We start from the raw sequence: 25,971 nt of genomic DNA on the forward strand, positions 1-25,971 counted from the left end.
TCCATGGTGTGTCCTCCTCTACCACCAGAATGTTATTTAAAACAAAACCCAAAACTTACCAAGTCTTTTTAATACCTAAAAAACTCCAAATGCATTTTTGTACTTGAACAGTCCCCAATATAGGCTATTTTATCTAGTCTTCAATTCATTAATCTTTAACACATTAACATTTCTCCAAATATTCCAAGTGTACTCATGCATGCAATAAATCATGAAGTCAACAACGGAGATTTCCCCAAATCTTTACATCTTGATTGAAAATGTACTGAAACATTTTTCACGAGTAAATTCTTTGAGACTTTAAACACTTTAGGAATGAAACAAATCACTCACATTTTTATCAGAATGAACACAAAACTCACCAAACATAAGTGCTCACACTGGATTTAAGTGTGTCCTTATTATCTCTTATTGTGTATCCTTATTGTTACCTCTGGTCATGGTCTTATTATTTCTGATTCTTATCTCTTAGTCTTCTGCCACCTTGAGAACCAGGGTTTAACATCAGACTGGCTGAGGATGCAGATGCTGGTAAGGCCCTGGTTTGGTACCAAGACCTGAGTTGCAGATGGGCCTTCCCAAGTGACTCAACTAGCTGCTGGGAAGATCCCTTTTTATAGTTTGGCTTTCTCTGTTAACCCAAAATCTCTCCAGATTTCTGGTTCTGCACAGATATATTTTGACTGTGACTGTAACACACTCTGCCAAATGTGACACTTTTCTCCCCTCTTTATTAACCAGGTCTTTGTCTGCTCTGGTCTGGTTGATTTAAATACCAAGCCTTCAGCCTATTTGGTTCCCTGAAACACCACCTTTGTTCCTTATTGACCATTGATACCTTGTATCAGTGATGAAATCAAAGAGCGTGCTGGGGATTTGAGCCTAGAAGAGTGTCAGGAGGGCTGGCTTGCTTTTGGAGAATGAGGACAAGTCTCTGAGACTGAGCATGTTGAGGGGAGAGATTCTAGTTGATTCATGCCCAGCACCTAGCCCACTGCCTGGGAGAAGGAAGCATGTGGGGATATTTTGCTGAGCAACTGAGTGAGCAGAAGGGTGAATGAATGAGCCAGGCTGTTGTAGGAGGGCAGCTCGGGTTGCACGGTTCCTTCCTTGGCTCTCCAGTGTGCTGGGTGGAGTATATACGTAGTGCTGGAAGATCCCAGTGTGATCGATCATGATGCATCTTGACTCTGGACTAGTTAATCTTTATTCACAATAGATGATAAATATCAACAAAAAGAGATTTTATTTGACTTGTGCTGGATTTTACTAAAAGCTCCCCTTCTAATGATGATGTATGCTGCTTCGGAGAAGTGGGAGCTTTCAGACATATTTTTTATAACCTCTTTAATATAAATAGGCAACCCAATGTGAGGGGGGAAATGTCTGGAGTGGGAGGTGTTACAGACACCTCCCACTCCTGTCTCTAGCATCCCTGCAGATTTAGTTCTTTTTGCCACATGGAGTGTTGGATTCCTGTGTTCTAATCTCAGGAAGGAGCTAGGACTTTTCCAGGTGGGGTAGGTTAGTGGTAGGGATAGGTGGGGAGGTTTCAGATCAAAGCTGCCTCTACTTGGACCACAGTCATTGAAAATGTCTTTTGTCCCAGTGTATAGAACTTGGATCCTCTGAACTGCCCACCCCTTCCTGCTCCGGGCCTCCCAGGAAGTCCAAGATGGAGCTCTCCTTCCGGGGTTAGTTCCATCCTGTCTCACTGTCAACAGTCACTTTGCTCATGATTCCATGAGAGGGCAGTAGGATGGCAAGAATGCATTTCTCTCTCTTTCTGCCTCCTTCCCCCTCCTCTCCTGCCTTCAGCTCAAACCCATTTCTAGTCTGTTACGGAATCAAAAGGGATATGTTTGTGGAACAGCCACTGAGAATGGGTGTGTGTGAAAGAGGGGAGAATGAAGGGTAGGCAGGCAGGTGGCATGTGGCCTTGTGGTGCTGATGAAAAAGCCCATGGGGGATCAAAGGGAAGGGAGGGAGCTGGGCTCAGAAATAACAGGATGATGTCAGTGTGATTGGAAAGCGCTAACGACACGGGGGAGCAGTGAAAAGAATTGAGACCAATGGGGTGGGAATGAGATGTGGAAAATTAACTGGACTGATGGCTGGCTTGGTGGGAGTCCCCGAGATCTGTGCCTACACGAGATCGCGTGCAGCTCCCCGTCCTCCACTCCCTGCTGCCTGAGCCTCGCGCTTGATGGAGCCCTGCCTTTGTGCACTGGACTGGAGGAGGGGGCTGGCAGCTCTGGAGGCCTCAGAGCTTTTGGGGGGTATGTTAAATATTCATGCAGGGGCTCTTACAGGCTCTCTCCTGCACCCCCCTCCTCATGCAGATGGCAAGGTCTTTTTTGAAAAAGCAGCAGAAATTTGCCTTGTGACACTCAAGGACCTGGGGCTGTGACAAGAGACACGAGTCTGATCACCAATGAGCTGTGAGCAAAGCTCTGCTGAGGGCACAGACCCCCACCCTTGCCTGTCAGCTCTGCAGAGCACCGGGCAGGGGACGCTATCCTGGTGCCCAGTGGACATCCTGGCAAGGCTTTGGCCTGTGATGTTTTAGGAGGAGGGGCCAAGTGGAAGGGAGTGTGAGATGGATGGGATTTCCAGACACCCACCTCTCAGTCTTTTGTTTGTGGATAATCTACAGCAAATGTCCATTCTTCCACTGCTGTCCTCGCCCTCACACTGGGCCTCTGGCTGGCATGTCATTGTACTTCGTCCACATGGGTGCAGAGAATGCAAGCTCATTTAATATTAGCCATGTCTTAATACTTTCATATTTAGATAGTTGGAATAGGGTAAGCTCTGCCTTGTGAAAATCTTTGGAAGAATTTAACCTTCTGAGCTGCCTGGACTGGGCCTGACCTCCTTGTGGTCTGGCTGTATCCTTTCATGTAGAAAAATGGTAATCTATCTGTATCGGTGTCCTCTACTTTTTTTTTACACCATCTTGAATATTGAGTTAACATGTTGTTTTCCATAGTAAGACCTGTAACAAATATGAGTCTAATCCTATGTAACTTAGTAAAATAAATATTATGTCTCCATTTACAAAGTAGAAAGGAAACTTCACCTCCTATGTTTGCTTGACACTTACTTAAAATAATTCAGCCAGTATGCATTTACTGAGCACCCATTATATGCCAGGAAATAGGCCTTAAGGAGAATATGGAGCTAATTTGGTGAGGCAAACAGACAAGGAAATCGGCAACTTTAATGCGATAGTTGTTAGGGAGTGGATGGAGAAGGCTCATCTCAAGACAGCTGCCCCAGAGATCAGGGAAGGCTTTGTGGGAATTTGTCAGGGGCGGAAGAGAGAGAGGGTTAAGAATGTGCATGGCAGAGTAGTGAGCTAGCCTGGTGCTAATTCCTAGACAGCAGGAGAGGCTGTGTGTGTGGTGTGACTGGAGACTACCAGTGAGAAGCAGGCAGGGGGTGGAGAAGGGCTGTGGGCCATATGTGGAGGTGTGACCATGGTTGTGTTTGTGGCCCGACACTTCCTCCATCCCCTAATCCAAGGTCTGTTGCCAGGCAACTCTTTGGAGGCCAGGTTTCACTGTCTATTTAGGCATGAGAGCCTTCTTTAACATGGAGCCACCATGGCAGGGTGGGTGCTTTTGCTGAGGGAGGACCAGATGTGGTTGCCACGTACTCCTTGTACATCCTAAGTAAGACACCCCCACCTCCTCCTTGGAGTCTGTGGAAACCCCAGATCAGTTACTGAATTCCTGCTGAGTTCAGGCCACTGTTGGGGATTGAGATAAACAGGCCTCATCTCACCCTGAGGTGCTTTTCTTAGTCTAGTGATAATGGCAGATTTCTTCCATGCTGTGGGTAGGGATGTTGAAAGGATAGGCAGCACTGGGCGGTCCCCCACCTGCCTTATGCCATGGCATGAGAGAAACCTACTCCTCTTCACCTCCACCCTTTGCTTTTTGCCCAGGCGACATTACCACGGAGTCCAGTCCTCTTTACTCAAAGCACAAATTCATACCAGGGCCACCTGAACATTTCACTGTTATTTGTACTGAACCAAATTCCTTGTTCATGTGTGGGTCCTCACGATGGTGTTTGGCACATAGAAGGTCCTTGGATGCGTGGTCTTCTCATATGAGAATAGTTACCATATTTGGAATGTGTACAGGATGTCAGTTCTTCGTTCTTGAACTCATTTAATGAGTGTTAACTCATTTAATCTTTTTACAACCCTGTGAGGTAGATCCTCTTATAGCCTCATATTTTAGAGGAAGAAACCGAGGCACCGAGAAGTTAATTTAAGCTCACTCTTAAGTATGGAGCCCAAACTGGAGCCACATACCTGCTTCCAGCCCAGGGCAGTTGAGGCCCCTTTTCCGGTGTGAGGACTGGTAGTGGGGAGGGTGGGATTAGTCCACCGCTCCCAACCCTGTCCTGAGAAAGGGCCTGGTTTTAGCACAGGGAGGTCATGCTGATGGGCCAGACTCTAGCCAGTAGTCGGTGCCCTTGTCACTGAGGGCGAGGTCAGCGGTGCTGGCAGGGTCACCACCCGGAGCCTCGACACTTTGGCCCTCAAACTTGTACATGGGTCTGCTGAGTAGGTGTTGCTCAGGACTGGGAGCTTTGAGGGACCCCAGACATTATCCCGCTCAGGTGCTCTCACCTCACATGTCATAGCTGAGTGAAACCACAGTGACTTGCCACTCACCTGGGGTCACACACCTGTTAGCGGCCATAGTGGCACTGTGCCCCTGCCCTGCTTGGGGGTGGGGGGGCTCCATCTGGCCCCTGCTTGCATCCCTCCCCCAATCCCATTTCCACACCACAGCACAGTTATTTTGTGCTGCTAGCAGGAGCAACAATGTAAGGTTTGTATGTTGGTAATTTGTTACCTAGAAGGCCCACAGTGTCTCTAGATTTCTGGCATATTAATAAAAGAGCTGCTGCTGTGTAAAAACAATGAACAAAGTGAGGGATGTGAGAAGCAGGGTGTGGCAGCTGTCGGGCGAGATGCTGACATTTCTGCCCCAGAAGCTGGCCAGGGACCTCAGTAGGTTGACAGCCTCCAGCTGCTGTACCCTTGGTCCACCCTGGCCCCTGCCAAGGTTGTGCTGGCCAGTGCAGTTGATGGAGCACCACAGGCCCTAGAGCCTGGCCATTTCCCCACGCAGGACCCCTCTCATGGGTACCTGCATGGGGGCTCTCAGCAGCGCTGGCAAACATGGTCTCAGCTGTGCTGTGGCTTGAAGCTTTTCCTACTCGAGCACCTCCTTCCTTCTCTCTGCTCATAGGGCTCTCCCCACCATCAATCTCCTACATACCTTTTCCTGTCGTGACCTCGCTTCTCAGGACCGAGTTGACAGTCTTTTGACAGAGGGCCCTGTCTGCAGGGATGTCATACAGGGGTGGCTTTAGGATGAGAGCTGCTGTCATTGTTCCTTATTTCTATGTGCCTTAAAGTATTTTATTGGAATCCTTTGGCTACAACCAAGTCCTGTCTAAGATGAAGGGAAAACTGTTCAATTGATATTTAAGTACTCTAAGATTTCCAGGCATTGCCTCCCTCCCCCAATAAGTTGACAGCTGATGGTTAATGGAGGAAAGTTGTGTGTTCTAAACTTCCTCCCACCACCCCTGGAGAAGGGATGTTCTTGTCTTAGTCAAGTCCCTAGTGGCCGGGGAGAGACAAGACTCACGGCTGTTGAAGAGTCCATTCTCTTGGAAGCTTTCCCTGCTGTGTTTTACAAATGAAAATAGAAATTCTGCACTTTGGCCCCTTTGTCTCAGGTGATTCTCCATCATCATCATCATCATAAGTAAACATTGGCCTCTGAGCCTGCAGTCTTCTGATGTGGCTAACGGGGCTGGAGGACGTGAGGACTGGTGATGGAGTTGCAGAGTCCCGGGTGGCTAGAATCCCGCTGGTTTCCAAGCCCCTCGGTGGCTGGGGGCTATAGTGGGTGTATCCTAATCTCCAAAGACAGATGTGGGATGGTGCCAGGAATCTGTTTTAAAAAGCTATTGGTGTGTTTGATAACCATTGTTGTCAAGGTTGGGGCACTGGACTGTGGGAGTCAGGGCCTGGAGCCTGGCTGGCAGCAAGTCTCCAAACTCCTTTTATAAATTCCTTCCTTGCTGACATGGTCTGCCATTCCCTAGGAGTCTCCACGAACCAACCAGCCAGAGGGGAAGGAGGACGGTTCTCTGGACTCTGAAGCTGCCAGTCCCCCGACTCCCGGCAAGCTCTTCAGCCAAGGTGCAGACAGCAGCCTGAGTAGTGCCCATGGCAAAGGGCGAGAGGAAAGAGGGCCGAGCTCTTGGCTCCCAGAGAAAGCAAAGAATGAGAAGAGTGATCCTGGGAGTTCTAGAAGCCTGGTGATCCCTGGTGTGGACCCTGTGGGCGAACAGCCTGCCAAGGCCAATACAAAAGAGGCACCAGAGGAGCAAGTGGAGGTCAGGGAAGAGGATCTCAGGAAAGAAGAGGCAGCAATGGAGCCAAAGAAGGAGGCTTCTGCCCCGAAAGAGAGCAGATCCGACATCAGTGAAGTAAGTCCCTTTGTCCCACAGGCAGTTGATGCCCGCACCCCTCCGCTGCTCTCAGGCCCTCTGCAGACACCTGTCCCTGTGTGTTTGTTACTGAGGCAGGAAAGTCATCTGCAGGCCCTGCAGTGGGCTGTCAGCATCAGCCAGAGCCCTTAATTGTGACAAATATGCCCAGACCTAGTAGGCAGTAAAATTTTGACTGAAATGCCAAACCTGCTGGCACTAGAACTTCGGAGCAGAAATGTGCTTTTCCATGGCACCCTCCTGGGGTAGTCATGTCTTCTGCTTCCTTCCTCCTTCTGTTTCATGCCTCCCCCTTCTACTTCTTGACGTCAGTCGTGGCTGCAGCAGCATGAATTCCCATAGAGAGAGGAGAATGCTAGGAGTGGGGTGGGGGACATCTGAGAGGGTCCTGACCCAGCACTGGTCACTTAAGTTACAAGGAGATGCCCATTGACTTCTGTGGCTCTTACTGAACCAATCCAAGCTCAGGAGTGGTTGCTTTGGCAAGACGAGGCAGATGACCCAGATGGACAGAAGCAGTTCCCTGTAGGAGAGCCTTTGGCATTTTCTACTCTATACCCATTAATCCACCTGCAAGTAGATGATGAGAGGATTCGTTTAAAGAGCTTGTAGCTATTTTCTGGAGAAGATAGTCTCAATTTGCTTTTTAGGATAGCTTCAAACCTCCCCTTCTGCTACCTTTCTAAGCATCTCTACTCTGCTTCACGAGGCTCTCCTTACCCCTGGAAATTTTTGTGAACCCAAGTCCAATGTGGTTGTGCTTGTCCATACTCAGCTGGGCTGAATGACCTGAGTGGGTGGGAGGCAATGAGAGAGTGCGGGGGTCCACAGGACTCTTTCAGTTGTCCATAAGAGGGGGTGTTGTGTGGGCCCAGCCCTGTAGTGGCACCACTGTCTGAGCAGAATTCCCTGGGCGGTGACCCTGAGCTCGCTGTGCTCTGCCCGGGGTGATTTCTTTGTGGGTCTTTTTTTTTCTCAGGAGTCAGAGATTAGTGACCACGTGAAAGACCTACAGCTCTCAGACGCTGCTGCCTTTGACCCCAAGTCCTTCTTTGGCCTGGTGAGTCTGAAATGAGGGCCAGTAAGTGGTAGCGAAGACCATGGTTTGCAAGTCCCTGTGTTAATTTGTCTCTAGTGACATAGCTTGCCAGTGGCAAAGCCGGATTCAAATTTGGGTCTTCTCTAACTCCAGTTTCTTGGCCAACTAAGGATAACACTGGCTACTGTGTAGTTTTGTTGTAAGAAGAAAATGAAGTGAAGGATGTCAAGCATTAGCATGTAAACATGAAGTCAATATCAGCTCTTAGTATCAATATTATGGCTGCTGTGTGAACAGCCTGTGAGATCACGCAAGGTCATCGCCTCTGGGCTCTAGCAGGAACATTACATAAGTTTAGGAGGTTAGAGACCGGGTGTGTGTGTGTGTGTATGTGTATTTTTGTGTATGGGGTCACTGAGCTGTGGTGAGGAGCAGTCCTTGGGCTCTGGTCAGAGGGATGCTGTAGTTTCATTTTCGAAGTTTAGACTTTGTTCTGGAATGCCAAAATGCATGGTTTCTTTGTCCCAGACCTTCCGCCCAGCCTGCTGTATTCCAGCTTCATTTGCCAGGTCTGCATCTAAGGGGAGTAGTTTGGGGTGCTTTTTGGCAGACGTTACCTCTAGCAACCATGCTCCATCTGTTTGGACGAGGCAGATCAAAGGGAAGGGATTAGTGGGAGAGGGTCAGGGATGAACAGTAATGATACGAGGGGGTGCAGAGGAATTAGCAGGCTGTGTGCTCTAGCCCCTCACTGAGTCATGGGCTTAGGAGGCAGATGGCAGCTGCATTAAGTGGAGTAGAACTCAAACTGCAAGGAAAATGACACCAAAAAAGAAAAACCCCCAAGCTAGGAAGGAAGGCAAAAAGTCAGGGTTGGCAAAAACTCATGAAGCACAGCTATGTATGTAACAGAACTCTTTGAAGCCAGGGCTCCGGCCTTCTGAAGGCACCACCAGGTAGAGAAATGTACCCATCGGCATTTTTCTTCTCTATGGGAACGGGTGGAGGAAGGCACGGACGCCAGGTCAGACCTTGGCTGGGCATGCCACCATTTATCCGGGCTGATGATGGAACTGTTCCTATTAGCATTCAGTCAGGTAGCAATCCTTCACTGTAGACTTGGGGAAGGGGGAGGTGGCTCATGGTCCAGTGGCAGCCAGAGGGCAGCAGGGACCTGGCACCCATGTGGCACATGCTGCTTCTCCCCAACAGAGACCTGTGGGTTGTGCAGGGGAAAAGAACCAAGTGGGAGGAGCCCGCCAAATACCACTTCTAAGCTGCCCACAGGTCTGCTAGGCTTTTTGGTTTCTCTGCTGGTGCCCTGTTGGGCACTGGGTGAGGGAGACAGAGCTGGAAAGTGACATGTGTTATAGAACTTGGGCTTTGGAGTCAGTCCAGGGCACATCTGACCCACAGTTCCATTGCTTCTGAGCTGTGTGACCTTGGGCAGAGGACATGTGCCGTCAAACCTGCGTCCTCTCTCTGTGAGATGAGGATAAGAGGATCAGTCTCATGGGGTTATTTTATCCCCATAATTTTATTGTGAAAATTTTCTATCATATGGAAAAATTAAAAGAATTTTACAGTGAATATCCAAGTATTTACCACTCAGAGTTGGCAACAAACATTTACTATACTCATGTTACCACATCTTTCCATCTAGTCACTATGATATCAATATTTTGAAGACATTGAAATGTTTAGCACAGTGCCTGGCACATGGTAGGCACCTTTGAGAGGTTTGAGTCAGGGTGGAGGGAGGCCCTGGTGGTAGAGGCAGACCTGATCACCCACCTCTGCTGTCTCTAGGACTTCGGTTTCCGTAGCCGGGTCTCGGAGGACCTGGTGGATGTCACCGTGCTTTCCCCGGTTCTGGATGGAGCCTGTCAAGCGGTGAGTCTCTCTGGATGCTGGCCTAGGACCTCACTTTGGGGATCACACAGAGCTGAGCCATGCCCAATCCAGCGTGCATTTCTGGGGATTCCTTCCTTTGTAATCGTTAAAGGCTGGCCTGTGATGGGGCTTCCCAGCATTCCTGCTTTGCCCATCTGTTGAATTCTGATATTAACCCCCACCCCATCTACTTATCTGTTTAGCTGTTCATTCAGCAACTGAAGTTGACCATCTGCTCCTGTGCAAAATGCTTATAGTCTCTGGATTTCAAGATACTCCTCAGCTTGGCCCATCCCACTTCTGCAGGTCATGCTAGGCCTACCTGCTCTGCACCAGCCAAGCCCACCTGGGCACACCATCCACCCCCTCCTCCACTCTGCCTGCTGGACTGCTTCTCTGTCCCAACAGGCTTCTCTGGTTTTGGAGGCACACTGCCGATGTCACCTCTTCCCCTGCCCCCTTTGCTCCCTTAGTGATGTTGCTTTTGCTTTATGGTTCTTTGTCACCTCTGCCAGATGTAAGCTCTGTGCGGGCATGGGTGACATCTGACCCTTTGTACTCAGAGTAGGATACAAGATGACTCATACACACACCCTGTCCCCAAGGAGCTTAAAGCTAAGAAGATAATTTTTCCTGCTCTTTGGGTTTGCTTAGAAGAGAGAGCTTCTGGCAGTCTGTCTCTATAAGTTTTAGGGAATGTTTGATTTGGCGAAAATGGAAGTTGTTGGTTGAAACAAACATGATGTTCAATGTGCAAAGAGTGCTGGAGACGGAGGGATGTCAGGCTGGTCCTGTCTGTGCCCCACATGTCCCTCTCAGCTCTGGCTGGTAATGCCTTCCTGGGCCACTGTCCAATCACCAGCTCACTGATGGCCTTGATCCCCCTATGCAGCATCAAAGGTCTGTAAAGACACAAAACAGGGCAGGTGAGAAAGGGTTTGGAGCAGGTAGGTTGTGAGGCACTGCTGGCAGCAGATAAGTGGTGGGGCATCTCCACTGCTCTGCATCAAAACCTGACCAGTATCAGAATTACTTGGGGACTTTATGAAAACAGATTTCTTGGTCCTTTCTAAAATCTAATGAGGTCAGCAGCCTACTTTTTGGGTCTTGCCACTTGGTATAAAGCAGGAGCCAGGCCTGCCTTAGATTTGGTCTCATGAGGTGCCCTCTGTGGCAGCCAGCTCAGGGATACTGAGCCCGATGCTGCCTCTCATGACCACATGTGGAGGTGTTCTGGGTGCTCAGGTGACTGGCCACTTGGAGCCATTGTCGAGCTCTCTCTCCAGTGCTTTCCTTCAGGCTGTGGAGGGGGCTGAGCTGCGAGTAGAGATGGGAGAAGGAGCAGCAACCTCTTTGTGGGACAGACACAACCGTAGGCCCAGTCCATCTTCCCCATGGACTCTCATGCATTTACCATTTATGCTGGATCTTTTCCAAGGCCACGGCCAGTGCAGAGGCTTAGAACTGAGCCAAACTATTTTTTCTTCACTTATTTTATACCACTTTTATTTGATATAATTGACAAGGAATAAACTGGACATATTTTAAGTGTCCTATTTGTTAAGTTTTACCATCTGTACCCACCTTTGAAACCATCACCACAGTCAAAATAGTTATCATAATGAATTTTAAACATGGCAAATTTTATAACAAATTACAAAAATGGTCATACAATCACTTCACGTAATGTGGAAGTTCAGTCCTCCACTTCCTATCTCCTTATTCCCACAGGTGGGAACTGTTCTGGTTTCTATTAACATTTTTTTGTGTGCCTTTATGGAAAGTTTTCTGTGCATATAAGCATCTATCTTTTTTTCTATTTATCTTCTTCCCACAGAAATTGGGACTGCGCTGTGGAAACTGCTTGGCAATACGCTCTTTACATTTGAGACTTGACCCTTGACTTAGTGTTATTTCAGATGTCCGTGCTCTTTTTTTTATTGGTTGTGTAGCATTCGGTTTTATGAATGCACTGTGATGGATTGAACTGGGGCCTGAGTCATAAATGAAAACAAAACCCCGGTGCTGGGTTAAGGATGGGGAGTGGTGTCTGGAGCTGTTGTAGCTGGAGGCTTAGACTGTGCAGGCGTCTCCCCTTTCTGTCATGTGCTGATGCAGCTGATGTCCTCAGCTGTTCCTCTGATTCCTTTTCTGTGGCAAAAATGTAGGAATCAGGTAAAACTCTCCTCAAAGAACTTCCTGCCTGGCTGTTTTCCCTAAGCTAGCCCCTTTTCTCTGATGGGGAGTTTAGTTGGGTTTGTAGTAGAAATATGCGTGGTGAACCAAGAAGGAAACAGATAAGACTTTGTCTACAGCTTGTCCTTTCTGACTCAGGGCTCAATCCCCCGGTTTTTGTTATGATCACCCCACTTTGTTACCCATCTTCTATTTGAATTTGTTAACTCAACATTGACCTGTGTGATTTTTTTTTTTCTTGGAAAGTGGGAGCGGGAGCTATCTGCTGAGCTTGGTGTGGTTGGGAGGGAAGACAAGTTGCGAGTTGAGCCCTGGAAGGGGAGAGAGGTGGGCGGGAGGGGGGCTGCTCACACTGCCGCTGTCTGCAGTTCTGCCTGGGCTGATGCGATTTGGAGTGGCAGCCCTGGCAGGGAGCCCTTCTGCTGCGGGCACCGGGAGGCACTCCCAGGCAGCGTTTCTATTTTTAATGTAATTTGGGAGAGCTGGCTTTTCATTCAGGCCCTGCCCTTCCTCGTCCATCCAGATGGCAGAATTGGCCACAGCTGCAGGGGCTTAGGCTGCCAGTGGAGAGGTGTGGGGGGTGGTGGGCACAGGGATGGGGACGCAGTGGTGCACCAGCCTGGCCGGAACCCCTCCCGGGAAGACGGAGTGAGCTGTCACCCGCCCCACCTTTCCCGTTAACCCTGGTGTCCCGGAACAGACGGGGCTCCTGTCAGTGAGACAGAAGAGCACGGGTCTCAGAATGGGGACTGGCACTGGCAGGGTTTTTTTTTTTTTTTTTTTTTCCTTTGTCTTCGGCGGGGAGAGGGAGAGGAGTGTGAGTAGAGGAGCTAACGGTGGCACGCCTTCTGTGAGCCAGGAGTCGGGCTTCATGCACGTGATCTAATTTAATCCTCACAGAGGTCCCGTGACCTGCAGTTTACCATCCCATTTTGCAGTGGAGGGGACAAACTCCCAGGGAGAAAATGCTAGAACAAAGGGTTGGTTCCAGGCCAACTACACCGCTATACCCCTGTGGCTCCACCTCTGCAGAGAACGTTTGAAGTAATCAAGTATAGTCCTCTTTCCACCAGTTTGCTGAGTTTGCCTGTGCGGGTAGGCTTTCAAATGAGTGTTCTTTTGACTGGATGGTGGAGTCCCTGACCACAAAGGGACATTACTGTCTACTGATGGGGCCTGGGTACTTGGTGGGGCTCGGAATGGGGCAGAGGAGCACTTGGCCTTTCCCCCTTTCATCTGAAGAGCACCTGTTTCTCATCAAGCCTCCCTTTGTCCAGGGTCCTTCCCCTTTCATGTACTGGTCTGCTGCCCCCAATTCTGTCACTTCACTTCAGCATCTCCCTATGGCATTGGCACTGGAGGCCTGGGGCCCCTGTGAATTTGGGGTGTTCATGGATGTCTCCAATTTTTCTATAACAGGCAGTGCAAGCTTCTAACAGCAGGAGGCAGGATTTTCTTTTCCACCCTGTTCTCCCTTAGCCTCTGGCTTCTGGCTCCGCACACAGTAGCTGTGGTGTGTGACTCATCCTCTAGGCAGCAAGACTGGCACTGGAAGCAGCTGTGAGCCTGGGGGCTTAGCCAGAGCCCCAGGAGGCTTCGTTCTGTGGTGGACAGGCTTTTCCTTCTGTGTCCCAAGTGTCCCCATCCCCTGGAGAGGCACCTGTCATTGCTGCCTCCTAGGTGCGGTTAACAGTCAGGGGATTGAGGGACCTAAATGCAAACCCCTCCACCATCCACCTTCCGTTGCTTCTTGCCAACAGGCCCAGAGATTGGGAAGAGAAGACAAGGATGATAGCCAGTCCAGTCGAAACGAGCGGCAGAGCCAGCAGTCCAAAGGCTTGGAGAGGTACAGTAGTGGGAGGCTGCCCCCAGGGACATACGGCATGGTGTGGATTTGAGCATAATTCCTGGCTGTGGTCTGATGGTTCATTGTGTTCCTGCCGGAAGGCAGGTGATAAGCTGACTGTTACCTTTGTAGAGTCTGGATGTGTGCATTAGCAAAGTCTGATTCTGCACCGAGACAGGAACACGCTGCTGGGTGCATTTGGTGGGACTTTGTGCACGTAGCACCACTGAGAGGGCAGGGCTCTGTCCTCTTCACTGGGTTGCATTAAACTATGTGTGTGCCTGGCCCTAGGTGAGGGCTGGAGGAGCCTGTTGGAGATCTGGGGAGCCATGTTGGAGGGTGGCTAACTCAGAGCCCTGAGCCAGGGCCCTGCTGCATCTGAAATGACTGTGGCTGTAGCTGGGGGGTGGGAGGGTGGGGATGGTGTGGTGTGTGACTCCCAGCTTCTCAGGCCTAAGCCCCTAAGAGAGCATCTCCTCTCCAGGAAGGTGAAGGGAGATGGTCATTCCTTCTGGTCCTTGAAAAGCTAGCAGCATTCTTCCTTAAAGCTACAACTTCATACATTATCTATAGTCTGACCATTTGAATCTGACTTCTCTTTTATTTCCTATTTTCTGCCCAGTTTTACCATCCCTCCCTGGCCACAGTGCTGGTACACTCTGGGTGTGGACATACCTGTGAGGGTGTTCAGCTTTCATTGCTGGCCAAGCAAATGCAGCTCGGGGACCTGGGAAGGCTGTGAGCATGGGGGCTTAGCCAGAGCCCCGGGAGTCCAGGCAAAGAGAGTACTCGGTGGTGGTGCCTTCCTGCCCTGCTGACTACTTTGCCCTTTCTTAGTCTCCATGGGTGCGGGGGCTGGCTCTGGGGTCCAGCCTGGGAGGAGGAATGGGCCTTGGAACACACCCTACACTCCCCAGTTCTCTCTGTGCTCTCCAAATAGAGGGGCCTGACTCTGCTACTCTGCTCTGACCAGGTTATCGCCTCCGCTTCTGCATGGAGAGCGGCTCCGGAGTCCCCTTCACAGCCAGACCTCCAAAGAAGGGTCACTGCAGCCCCCTGAAGACCAGGCTGAGCAGAAGGGAGCAGAGGAGCCTGGGGAGGACTCTGGAGGCAGCCCCATCTCACCCGTGATCCTGCGGAGGTAAGGGAAAGGCAGAAGCCTCCTAGGGTGGTGGCGGCCCTGCCCTGAGTGTAGTTGGTGTGTGTGCAGGGTGTGAGGGTAGGGGCGTGCAGCTGACCTGCAGAGCCGGGGGAGCTGGCTGGGTTTGCAGGCTAGGCAGCAGCAACAGAGGTTTTCGTACAGGAGCTAGGAAAGCTGTTGTTTCTTGTCCGCAGGCTACTGCTAAAGTTGGGTACACCGTCTGTTTAGGGTTGTTCAGAAACTTTTGAATGAGGAAGCATCCCTTCTGGCCCAGCTGCTCCCTACCAGGGGCTGGGGCAGGGTTTGCTGTCCCTGCTGGGGCAGTGTGTGTGTCGGGGCACGTTTCTCCCAATCACCACTCTGCCAGCCCCCTCCCTCCCAGTCACCATCCCACCTCATCATTCAGTAAACCCATGTGGAGCCCTGCTGTGTGCAAGGCTCCAGGAAGAGAGGGGTACAGAGCCCGGGTCTCCCAGAGGCCAGCTGAGAGGACCTTTGCCCCCAGCCTGCTCCAGAGCATGGTGTGCTTTTCCTAGTTCTGTTCCCGCTGGTAAGAGGGGTGCTGCTGTCAGAGCCCGTCCTGCTGGAATGAATCAGTGGGTGAAGCTGAGTGGCAGTGCGTGTTGCCAGCATCCACGGCCCCTGCTGTGTGAAGCGCGCCTCCTTGGGTGCCACCACTGTTTCACGTCCCACCGGTGTCGCGGTTCCTAGGTTTAAACAGCCCAGGAAGAGGTGGGGAGGGAAGCGTGCAGTCTAAGATCCGGGGTCAGGCGGCTTTGTAGGCGCTGCCTCCCTTGTCCCCAGCACAGCTCTGATGGTGAATGAGCTTCCTGCCAGCTCTCACACGGTTGCTTCATTATTGCTGTCAAGGGAGGAGAGCCCAGGCCCACCTGCTGCCCGTGAGAGGGGCGTGGAGCAGCCCTCCCAGGCTGAGGAGCCGGGCCCTGGGCAGGAAGAGGCAGAGGAACCTGAGGAGAAGCCAGAGGTGTAAGGGCCACGTGTCATGTGTGTCTCTGTCCTCCGTGCGCGGGTCTTGCTTTGGTGCCGTCCGCTTGGGTGGTGGGAGGGACTGTGCCTGCTCCCGTCCAGGGTGGCGGGTGGGAGAATGAACGTATCCTTAGTTCTCTTGCTGCTGTGAGAGCCCCACACAGCCCTGGTCCCAGATCCTGGTGTGGGGTTGGCTTAGCTCCTGAACAAAACTTGGGGTACGAGGGTGGAGGTGAGGGTGAACCTCCCAGCTCATTAGCAGAAACACGGTATGTCATGTTTTCCCCTGTGTCACGTACAATTTTTTTTCTTAAGGAAAAATTTATTGAGGTATTGATATGCCCGCAATCATACACATCTCAACCACATAGTTCATTCTGTGCAAAATGTCTACACCGTGCACCTACCACTGGCGCAGAGGCAGACCATTTCCATCCCTGAACGTTGCCTTGTGCTCCTTCCCTCTCAGTCCACTGGCCCCAGGCCCCGTGCATCTGTTTTCCCAGCTCTCCGCCTCCTTGTCAGGGGAATTGTGCAGTGTACCGTATATTCCTTTGTGCCTGGGCTCAAAGTTCACCTCTGTTGTTGCACCAAGCGCTTCTAGAGTTGAGAAATCATGTAGCTTTTCTCCTCCCATTCCCACCTTCCCCTCCCTCACCCCTTTTCCAGTTAAGGAAACACTCAGAGAGGCAAAGGGATTTGCCCAGGCTCTCGCCTCTAGTCCCTAGAGCCCTTGGCTTCTGACCTTTAGTCTGCAACAGTGATTAGACCACTCTTCCCTCTGAACTGCAGAACAGAAGGATCGAGAGTCCTCAGCACTCACAGGCGTGGCCCTGAGAGCCAGCAGGGCACCTGTACTCACATGACCTGTCGTCACCACAGCACTGCAGGGGCGATGTGGGGAGGGATCGCCCCATTTTCCAGGTGGTGATGCACCCTGCAGTGACCTTGAGACATGCTATGGCTTTCCCAAGTCTCCTTGGTGGCTGTGGACTACCAGATCAGGGTCCTTTCTGCGAGTCCAGTGTGGTTGAGAGGACCTTCTGGGAAGAGGCTCTTCCTGGGGAAGGGAAACTGGGCAGGAAGGCTTCTCCTAGCTGCCTTGGCTGATGAGCCTGCTCCATCCTCAAGCCTGCCCCTTGAGGGTCTCAGAGACACTTCCCTTGATCTCAGAGTTACTGTCTACACGTACCTTAGCAAATGTCTCCTGCTCTTTCCTTAATTTTTACACCCCATAACTTCCTTATTTTTAATCTTTACAGCAAATTGGAAATGAATTGAATTCCTGAGTTTTGTGGGGAGTAACTCTGTGTCTCATTGTACCTGTTAATTTATGGATGTGACTGAGTGACAACAGGGAGAAGTCAATGCCACTGAAGAAAGAATTTATGGCTTACATTTTCAGAGAGAAGAGGGCTCACCACACCACACAGGCCCACAATGGGAAGGACCAGGGCTGGTCAGGAGGCAGAAGCAGCAGCAAGAGAGAGCATGGTCCAGAGCCATTGTTGGGATTTTTATGGGAAGGAGTGGGTGAAGCAGGGTAAGTACCCCAAGTGAGTAGGATTGGCTTGTTTGAATATTGTGGTAGACTTTGGGCTGCTCTAGTTGCTGGTACCTGGCCCTGGGCTGCTGAAGGTAGGGGGAAATACTGGCTCGGTGTGGGTCAGATGAGGAAATGGTTGAAAATGAATGGTGACAGGCACACTCCCTTTGCTCTCCTTAGAGATGTGGCTCGTCCTGAGAGGGGCAGTCTTCTCGACCAGCAAGCCTTTTCAGGTCAAAACATCATGAAAAATAGAAAATAGATAACATGACTGTACAGTCTTGTCACCTTTTATAAATGTCAAACTGAATCAGAAGGAATTCTGAGCAAAGGGCAGGCCGGTGACAGTAGGCAGGGCTAGAAGCTGCCACTGCTGTGCTGGGAGGCCCGGTCTGGGAAGCAGGTAACCTCCTCTTTGACATCCCAACATGTTGAAAGCGGGGTCTGGTGTGAGAGGGTAAAGGGACTAAGAGCACCGTGTTGTTGAATGCGGGAGAATACGAGAGCTCTTCCCATCCCAGTTTTAGTGGTGGTACCACCATTTCCCTTCCCTCCGTCCCCCCAACCCCCTCCCTGCCTGTTTCCCCTCCTTGCCTTCCTGCACATGTGCAGTCTCAGAGCTACGAGGCGGCCAGCCTCCTGTTGGCCATGCCCTGGTAGAAACTGGGTCTCCCTGATGCTGACATCTGAGCAGTGACCTCGAAATCAGACCTGCCCCGTCCTCTGGAGCCTGCAGCGCCCCAGGCATTTTGCTGCTCTCTCGGGCACGCTGCTGGACTAAGCTGGGCATTTGAAATCCTCGATCTTTAAAATCGGGCTGGGAAGAAGAGGCCCGCTGGAAACCAGCCCCGTTTGCCCGTGTGCCAGGAGCGCGAGCAAACCCAGTGGCGCTTGTCCCCTGGGCACACGCTGCCAGGCCGTTTGATGTCCCATCTTTCTGCAGCATCTGTCCCTAGGGCTCCACATAGCTACGCAACCCACAGGGGAGAAAAACATTAAAAGGTACCATGTCAGGGAAAAAAGATGTTTCAGCCAAGGTTGGAAATGAGTTGGAGGGTTGATGAGGCGGAGAGCTGCGGGGGGAGGCTCTGGGAGGGCAGGATCCTCAGAGGAGGTGGGGAGACTTCTCTCTATCTGCAGCTGTTGGGCTGTGTCAGGGGACTGAGGAAGCTGGGAATTGGAAGGAGGGAGGAAATGGATTTGGGGGAATTTGAAGGCCTAGCTCAAGATTGCTTCTGGTCTGAATTATAATTTTAGGAAAGGGGAAGGAAAGACTCTAATGGAATTTCAGAGACATCGGTAGCCTTTTATGTCTTCCTTCTCTTTTTCTGTGGTCTCACGAGATTAAAATGGAATTCCAAAGCCCTTGCTTTCTTCTGTTGTTCTAATCTGATCCCGCCCACTGCCTTCCATCTGCTGCATTGCCAGCTCTGGAGCGAGAAGGGGGTTCTGCACCCCCAGCAGGGGGTTGGGAACCTCTGTGGGACTCTTGCCCCAGCCCTCCTTAATTTGGGTGGTGCCCACATGTTACTCCTGAGGTCGACTGGGCAGTCGTGCCAGGCCTGCAGCAACCTGGCACCAGGGAGAAGACTGGTGGTTGTGTGGCAAGACCAGTTTCTAACAGGCGACTCTGGGAACCTGGCAATGCAAAGTGGCCTTTAGGAAAACCACTCTGGAGGGGAAATACTTCATCCTGCTTATGCTTTCATTGTTCACAATGTTTTTGGCTTTCCTGTTTGGGTATTTCCTTCAAGAACCAGAATACAAGCAGCATAACAACCTTAAGTACTTTACAGCCTTTTCTTACCACCCACCTTATACATCCAGGTTAGCTCTGAATTTCTCTCAGCCATTTCCAAACATTGACGTTACTCTCAACAGATGAAAATGTGGCCTCCACAGGGAGCTGTGGATCATGGCATTCCTGTTGTCCTCAGGTACTCTCTGTGGCTAAGGGAGGGGTCTCCTGCCTGGCACCTGGTCCCCATGGACTGTTCTAGGTCTCAATGCTAGGGGACATGCTGCTTCTCCCACTGGCTCAGAGGCATTGGCCCTTTTTCAATTAGGAGCACAGAGAACCTCTAAGGACTTCCCAAACTGCTGGCTGGAGCCCCTAGCAGGGAGAGTCCTGTGGGGAGATGAAAACAGGGCCATGAGCCATTGTAAGAGGAACCATCAGGGACAGAGCTTTGTTCTCCCCCTGCTTTTGAGCCACAGCTTCAGGTTCTCACCTCGTTCCCCAATTTTCCAGGTCCCCTGAATGCCTGCCATGGGCTGCCCTTCTCCCTGGGTCCTTGAGGCCTCCCATAGCCACAGAGGGGCTTTTCCTAGACAACAGATGCTGCCTGTGTCTTTGAGAGGAGCAGCCTTACTGCCCATCCTTGGGTGACTCAGTTTGCATGTGTGATTCCTGATCATGGCCCTCCATGCGGGTGCCATAGGTGATGTTCTGTCTGTCTAAACCCCGATGCCAGAAGGTGGATGGGTATTAAATGTAGTGAAATTCTATTTCCCTCCCTCAACAGGAGACTTTCAGAGCCTGCAGCTCCCCCAACACAGCTCTCAGAGACCTCCCTGCAGACCACAGAAGCAGCAGCAGCTCAAGAGCTTGAGCAAGACCAGAGGTGGCTCCTGGAGTCGAAGCAGGAGAATATGCAGCGACTGCGGGAGAGGCTGTGGCAGGAGGAGGAGGAGGAGGAGGAAGAGGAGGAGGAGATAGAGATACCCCAGTTTCACCAGCAGAAAAAGTCTTTCAGGTACTGCCCTCCCCTTCAGCAGGCTCCTGGGCTTCTCTGTGGCCTGGGGAGCAAGATGCCCACTTCCTGCTTTGGGTGCCCGTTCTCCTGCCAAGACCATTCCTTGGTGGCCTGCGCAATGGACTCCCTGGCCAAGGCTCCCTCTTGGGAGGGAAGGGAGTTGGGAGACATGATAATAGGGGAAGTAGCTGATGTTTTCTGAGAGATTACATTGATCCATTGATTTATATAAACTATATATATATATGTATATACATATATTTGTTTAATTCTCAAAACAGCTCTTATGAGGAGTTATCAATCCTATTTTATTGTGTCTGATCAAGATGAGCAGCTGAGTCCCAGAAAGGTTAAATAACTTGTCTGAGGTGTTGGAGCTAATAAGCAGCAGAGCCTAGGCCAAGCCAGGCAGTTCATCTCTTCACTGCTACATCTTCCTCCCTTGGAGTCAGCCCTCTGGGGACCCAGTGAGGTTGGTAGGGACTACGTGTGAGGGGCTCTTATCTCAGAGCCAGACAGTTTCCTTTGGCTGATAGGAGAACCCAGATAAGACCTTTAAACCTGGGCAGAGCCTGTGCCTGTGTGGCTGTATGTTTGTATGTGTAAACCAGTGAGAGGCTCATATAAGAAAAGGCAGTCCAGGGCTGGGATAGTGGCTCCAGAGTCACCTGGTCCCGGGTGTCCTTTAATCTCTGCCATCTTCAGTACTGGTTTTTACTCCCAGTATCTCTTCAAAGTCCATTGTAGCTGCTGGTCTCCAACCATTGTATCTGTGCTCCAGGATAAATAGGAATAGAGTACAAAAGGGGCCACCTTCTGGCTCATTCTGTCCCTTTAAAGGAGCTTGCCAAGGACCTTTGCCTGAGGACTTCTGCTCATGTGTCAGCAGTATCCCCTAGTTTTAAAGGAGACTGGGAAATGTCGTGCTTTACTTGGGCCTCTTTACCTGATAGAATGAAATTAGGGAACTATTAGTGAGGAAACTGGATATTGAGAATGTAATGAGCATCCCTGGCACTGGCCTGCGATGGGAAAGGGACTTACGGAAATGTATTTAATGTATTGGATTTACTTGGCAATTTGACTGAAGGCTAAATTTTGTCCTCTTGGAAAAAACATCCGAGAGAGATAGAAAATTATCCTTCTGTCATGCATAGCAAACAAAGAATGTATAAAATACGTATGCTTAATGTAGAGGAAATAAAACCAACACCCAACTATCCAGAAGGTGAGGGGTATTCTCTCTCATTAGCCCAATTAGGACCCACGGACCTGGGGTCTATCCTTAAATCACTCTTTCTGGACCTCCTGCCAGGAGGATGCCACAAACAGATCTCCCTACCACATCCTCCTCTTCCAGCCAACTGAAACTTGGGGCAGGGCCCACCCAACAGGTATGAATCAGCCCAGGTGGGGAGCGATGCCGAAGAGAAACTCCTGGTGGTGTTTCCTTCCAGCCCAGCAGGCTTGTCTCTGCCGGCCACCCTGGGCTTGGCTGACTGTGTGCACCATTCTTCCTCCAAATCACCTAGGTCCAGAAAAACCTTCCAGTGTCCCTCTTAGGATGAGGGTGAGACCCCATGCCAATGTGTCTCATTCAGGGCCTGCATAGTTGCTCAGTAAATGGCAGCTTTTGTTCTTGTGTTCAGTTGAATTCAGTGGAGCTTCAGCAGTCCTGAGTGATTTCTCTGGATAGTGCTTGCCTGATTCTTCAAGATAGTGCATCGTGAGAATGCTGTTTCTGTTTACATAGGTGCCCTTTTGAGGGTTGGGCTTCTTTTCTGGGAAACTTCCACTTGGTAGAAATTTCTGGAAGCCAGAGCTGAACTGATCTTTTAGCATGTATTTTTTGAATGAGAAGGCAGGCAAGAGGAGAGGCAGACTGACTCTTAGTTCCTTTAGTTGTATAATGAAAGGATTGAGTGTAGTTGTGAGATGAAGAGAGAGCTATAAAATGAAGGACATGTCCTTTTCTAAAGTCCCTTCCAGCTTCTGGCATTTGGTGGTACTAGGTATAAAATTCAGCCATAGGACAAAGAGAAAGGGTTTATGGGGGAATCTAGAAGGAAGGATTTGTGCTGATCTCATTTTCTGTCATAATGGAAGAGAGTAGTGGTGCTGATAACTTGAAATAGAAAATGATCCTAAGTCTTTTTTGGATTTGGAATTCACTAGAGGAGCTTTTCCAAGAAATTGTCATCTGAATCATGTTTTCTGAGGCTTGAGTTTCTCAAGTACACAGCCCTGGGTCATGTGGGGCTTTGCGAGAAGACTGTGGTTTGCACAAGTAGGAGATGTCCCTTTGGTATGAAATGGTTGCCACTGTAGGTGTGTAAATAAGACGTCCTTACCAATAATCACACTTGCTTAGAGTTGGGGGCAGGGTGATGCATGTTCATTCAGCAAGCATTTGTTAAGCCTCTATTTCATGTTAGTTACTGTCTCCAGCACCTAAGATATAACATATTTTAAGACAAGATTCTTTCTCTGGAGAGGATTAATGATGCATTATGAGGGATGGTGGCGGGGGATAAGAGTCCCTATATAGTGTGATGGGAACAGAAAGACTGATGAACTTGGAGTTGGGAAGACCTCTCTGAGAGGAGGAAGCTGGGTGAAGATTGGATGTGGGTTTTGGCTGGTAGAAAGGGGAGTTCTCGGTAGGGGTCCCAGCATGAACAAGTTGGCAAATTCAGGAAGAGTGTGGTGGGACTTAGAGTTGGCTCACTCGATGTGGCTAGAACAGAATCTGTTGGGCGAAAAGTGGAAGGATTTTAGCAAGTCAGGTGAGGGTCAAACCATCTATCCTTGAGTGAATGCCATATCCAGGCAAACCTGTTGGCAGAAGGCAGCCTTTGGAAGAAATGCTGTTCTGGGATCAGGCAGCCTGTAATTTGCTTCCTGTGGTAAAGGGCAGTTGGTGTTCACGGTGCCCTCTTTACCCAGGGAAGTATTACAGGGAGGCAGCAGGCCCCAGAGGCTGAGGCTAGACTTGTCTTTAAATATCGGAAGCTTCTCAGGCAGGCTACGGGCTATTGGAGGCTGAGAGCCAGGGATTATGGATAGAAGATGGAGGATCTTGTGGTCCCTCTAATAAGACTCACCACAACAACCTAGTTCCCTGAAGGAGCAGCTGCAAAAAGGCGCTGAGACAGAGGAGACACGGATGAGAGAGAAAGAAAGCCAGAGGATCTCCTGGCTCCGGGCCCGGGTCCAGTCCAGCACAGAAGCTGGTGAAGGCCCAGTCAGGTGAGTGCCCACTTTGAGCTGCCCAGGCCTGCACAAGTGCCCCGAGTGCATAGGCCTGAGTGCCCTTTCTGTCTGCCCAGGGCCGAGCAAGAGGCTTCTCTGCAGAGGCTGAGAAAAGAGCTGGAATTTCTACAGAAGGCTGAGGGGGTCAGCTTGGAACAGACAAACCGGCAAATGCTAGAGCATCTCAGGGAAGATGTGGAGGCCTCGGAGAAGAACGAGCAGACTGCCCTGAGTGCTGACAAGGAGAAGGCTTTGCAGCAGCTGAGAGAGCAGCTGGACGGGGAGAGGAAGGAAGTGAGCCCGTGGAGTGGGTCCTCCCTCTCTGCTCTGTGCCTGGGCTTCCAGGGCAGGGGCTGAGTGTGAAGGAAGAGGGAGGGCCAGCCTTGGGCCTGCAGGATGGGGAGCCAGGAAGACAGAGGGTGTCCGCACGGGTGGGCATGGGGGATGGTGGGCCTGTTAGTCTGTTTGGACCTGATTATCTCAGGTGCCAGCCTGTCTCCCTGATACGGATCTAGGGGTCCTTCCAGGGCTGGGTCAGGACAGCAGCAGCTGGGTACTGTCAGTGGCAGTGAAGGCTTGTGGGAAAATGGCCTGTGGATTTGGGAAGATTTCATGACTGGAAAACTGAAAGGCAGACCAGGGGTCCTGATACCAGGGCGCCCTGTCCCTGTGGGGCAGCCGTGATTACCTTTCTCCTGTCTGAGAATGAGGTTAGCACACTTGGAGCAATTCCTTCTCCTTTTGTCTTTGTTCCTTGTCCTGACAATCCCATGGTCTTTCTCCCAGTAAGAGGCTGCAGTAAGTAGCCATCAGGCTATGAGAAACTGCTTTCTTTTGATGAAGGGTGGCGCTTCAGCTCTTGGGCAAGGAGAAGCTGTAGCGAGGTGGGGGAGCGCTTCTCTGAACTCAGGAAGCGCGAGTTAGAGCCCCAGCTCTCCTGCTTGGGCCCTATGCACAGGCATGCATGTCGCCTGTGTACCTCTGATTTGGCCGGGGGAGGGGGGCATGGCAGCAGTGCCCCTCCGCTCTGGCCTCCCTGTTTCTCTTCATTTGTCACTTGCAGACTTTAGGGGCTGAGTTTGGAGAGATGAAGTTGTGCTTGTGGTTTCCCTTGTGGCTCCAGGGGATGGGAGATGGTCTCCCTGGCTCTTCCTTCCCCCAGGCTAGGTGCCTGCCAGCCTTCCCTGCCCCGCACCCCTCACAGGTTCTCTGGTGCCCTCTAGGCAGTGGCAGCGCTGAAGAGAGAGCACCAAGCTGAGCTGGAGCGGCTCTCTTCCTCCTTGGAAGCCAAGCACAGAGAGGTGAGCTGCAACTGCCCTGGCCTTTGAGGCAGGGCCTGGGTATCCTGAGCATAAGCTTGAGCTTCAGGACCCATTCACTGCTGTCTGCAGGCAGAAGAGCTTGACCTCCTCCCTGCTGCTGGGGAGGGAGTCTTCCTTTCCCACAGGCCCGTGGGGTTGGGAAGTGACTCTCCCGTGACCACTGCAGTGCTCTCTTAGGGTCACGCTTATGTGTGTTGGGCCTCCTCAGGTGGTCTCTGGCCTCCAGAAGAAGATAGAGGACGTGCAACAGAAAGAGGAGGCCAAGCTGCAGGTGAATCTTGGGTGGGCGGAGCAGAGAGCTCATCAGAAAGTTCACCAAATGATGGAGTACGAGCGAGAGGTGAGTCTGGGCTGCCCCTTGGGTTCCCTGTGTCTATAATGTCTGCTGTGACTCAGCTGGGCCACCTTGCCCCACGGGTCCTCCACTTTGCTTTAGATGGCTCAGCTGGGGCTAGAGCTTCGGGTTCCATTTATTATGCCTCACCTCCCTCTAGGCCGGGTCTTTCTCCATCCTCATGCTCTGTAGGTACGTGGGAGGGGGTGTTGGGATTTGTCATGTATGCGGATGTGTGTGGTGTGTTGTGTATGTCCTGGCCCGTGTGTGGATGCTGTGTGCATGGGGGTGGTGGTGGGAGGTGTGTGCATGTAGCATGAGTGTGATCAGCTCCGCCTCCTCCCCACCCATCCCCGTGCCCGTCCGCCCTGGGTCCTACATGCTGCATCCCTGTCAACTGCCTTGCAGCTCAGTGGCCTCCTGAGAGAGAAGCGCCAGGAGGTAGAAAGGGAGCACGAGAGGAAGATGGACAGGATGAAGGCGGAGCACCAGCAGGTGGTGACTGATACCAGGGAGCAGTATGAAGCCGAGGTGACTTGCCCCGTCATCCTATACTCACTCGTTAGCTCGCTGGAGGCCAGGGGAGGGGACAGACTGTGATCAGGGGTTCAGTTATCTCTGGCCCCCTGCAATGTGAAGTCAGTCTTTGCCTTTGCACTAAGGGGTCGGCTGAGGAGAGGCTTCGTCACTCCAGCAGGCAGGCCACACCTTCCTGTCATGGTCATTACGGCTCACACATACTGAGCTCGTGCGGTGTGCCAGGCCCTGCCCTGAGCCTTTGTATACATTCACTCACTCCCTCCCTCCTCACAGCACGCTGCAGGGTGCAGCTCCACTTTCAAAGTGAGGACACAGTCTCAGAGAGTACAGGCTGTTCCCTAGCTCACCCGGTTAATAAGCAGAGGACCAGGATTCAAGTGCGGGCTGACTCCAAAGCCTTTAATTCTAACCCCACCAACACCTGCCACTAGGGGTAATGGGAGTTCCCAGACACCAAGAAACAGAGTGGCAAGAGCCAAACAATATCAAGACCCTACATGCCCACCCCCAGCCTTTTGCAGTAGCCTCAGTGACCCATGGCGGCTTCACTTGCCTGGATTGGGGGTG

The 25,971-nt window shown here is 51.2% G+C and overlaps 1 protein-coding gene across 1 annotated transcript in view; it reads left to right on the forward strand.

Annotated features, from left to right (window-relative positions):
• Nucleotides 1-25,971, forward strand: part of CEP164 (centrosomal protein 164) — a gene marked incomplete at its 5' end in the record, with an annotated part of 60,438 nt that overhangs the window by 27,464 nt on the left and 7,003 nt on the right. Inside the window, 11 exons of the mRNA XM_084249831.1 lie at nt 6,145-6,531; nt 7,532-7,612; nt 9,401-9,484; nt 13,441-13,526; nt 14,500-14,667; nt 19,726-19,956; nt 23,074-23,205; nt 23,286-23,502; nt 24,432-24,509; nt 24,739-24,870; nt 25,273-25,395. Coding sequence (XP_084105957.1) covers nt 6,145-6,531; nt 7,532-7,612; nt 9,401-9,484; nt 13,441-13,526; nt 14,500-14,667; nt 19,726-19,956; nt 23,074-23,205; nt 23,286-23,502; nt 24,432-24,509; nt 24,739-24,870; nt 25,273-25,395 — 1,719 coding nt within the window. The remainder of the gene's footprint in view (nt 1-6,144; nt 6,532-7,531; nt 7,613-9,400; nt 9,485-13,440; nt 13,527-14,499; nt 14,668-19,725; nt 19,957-23,073; nt 23,206-23,285; nt 23,503-24,431; nt 24,510-24,738; nt 24,871-25,272; nt 25,396-25,971) is intronic.

The sequence above is a fragment of the Talpa europaea genome, assembly GCF_964194135.1.
Source record: "Talpa europaea genome assembly, chromosome: 12".
Lineage (NCBI taxonomy): Eukaryota > Metazoa > Chordata > Mammalia > Eulipotyphla > Talpidae > Talpa > Talpa europaea.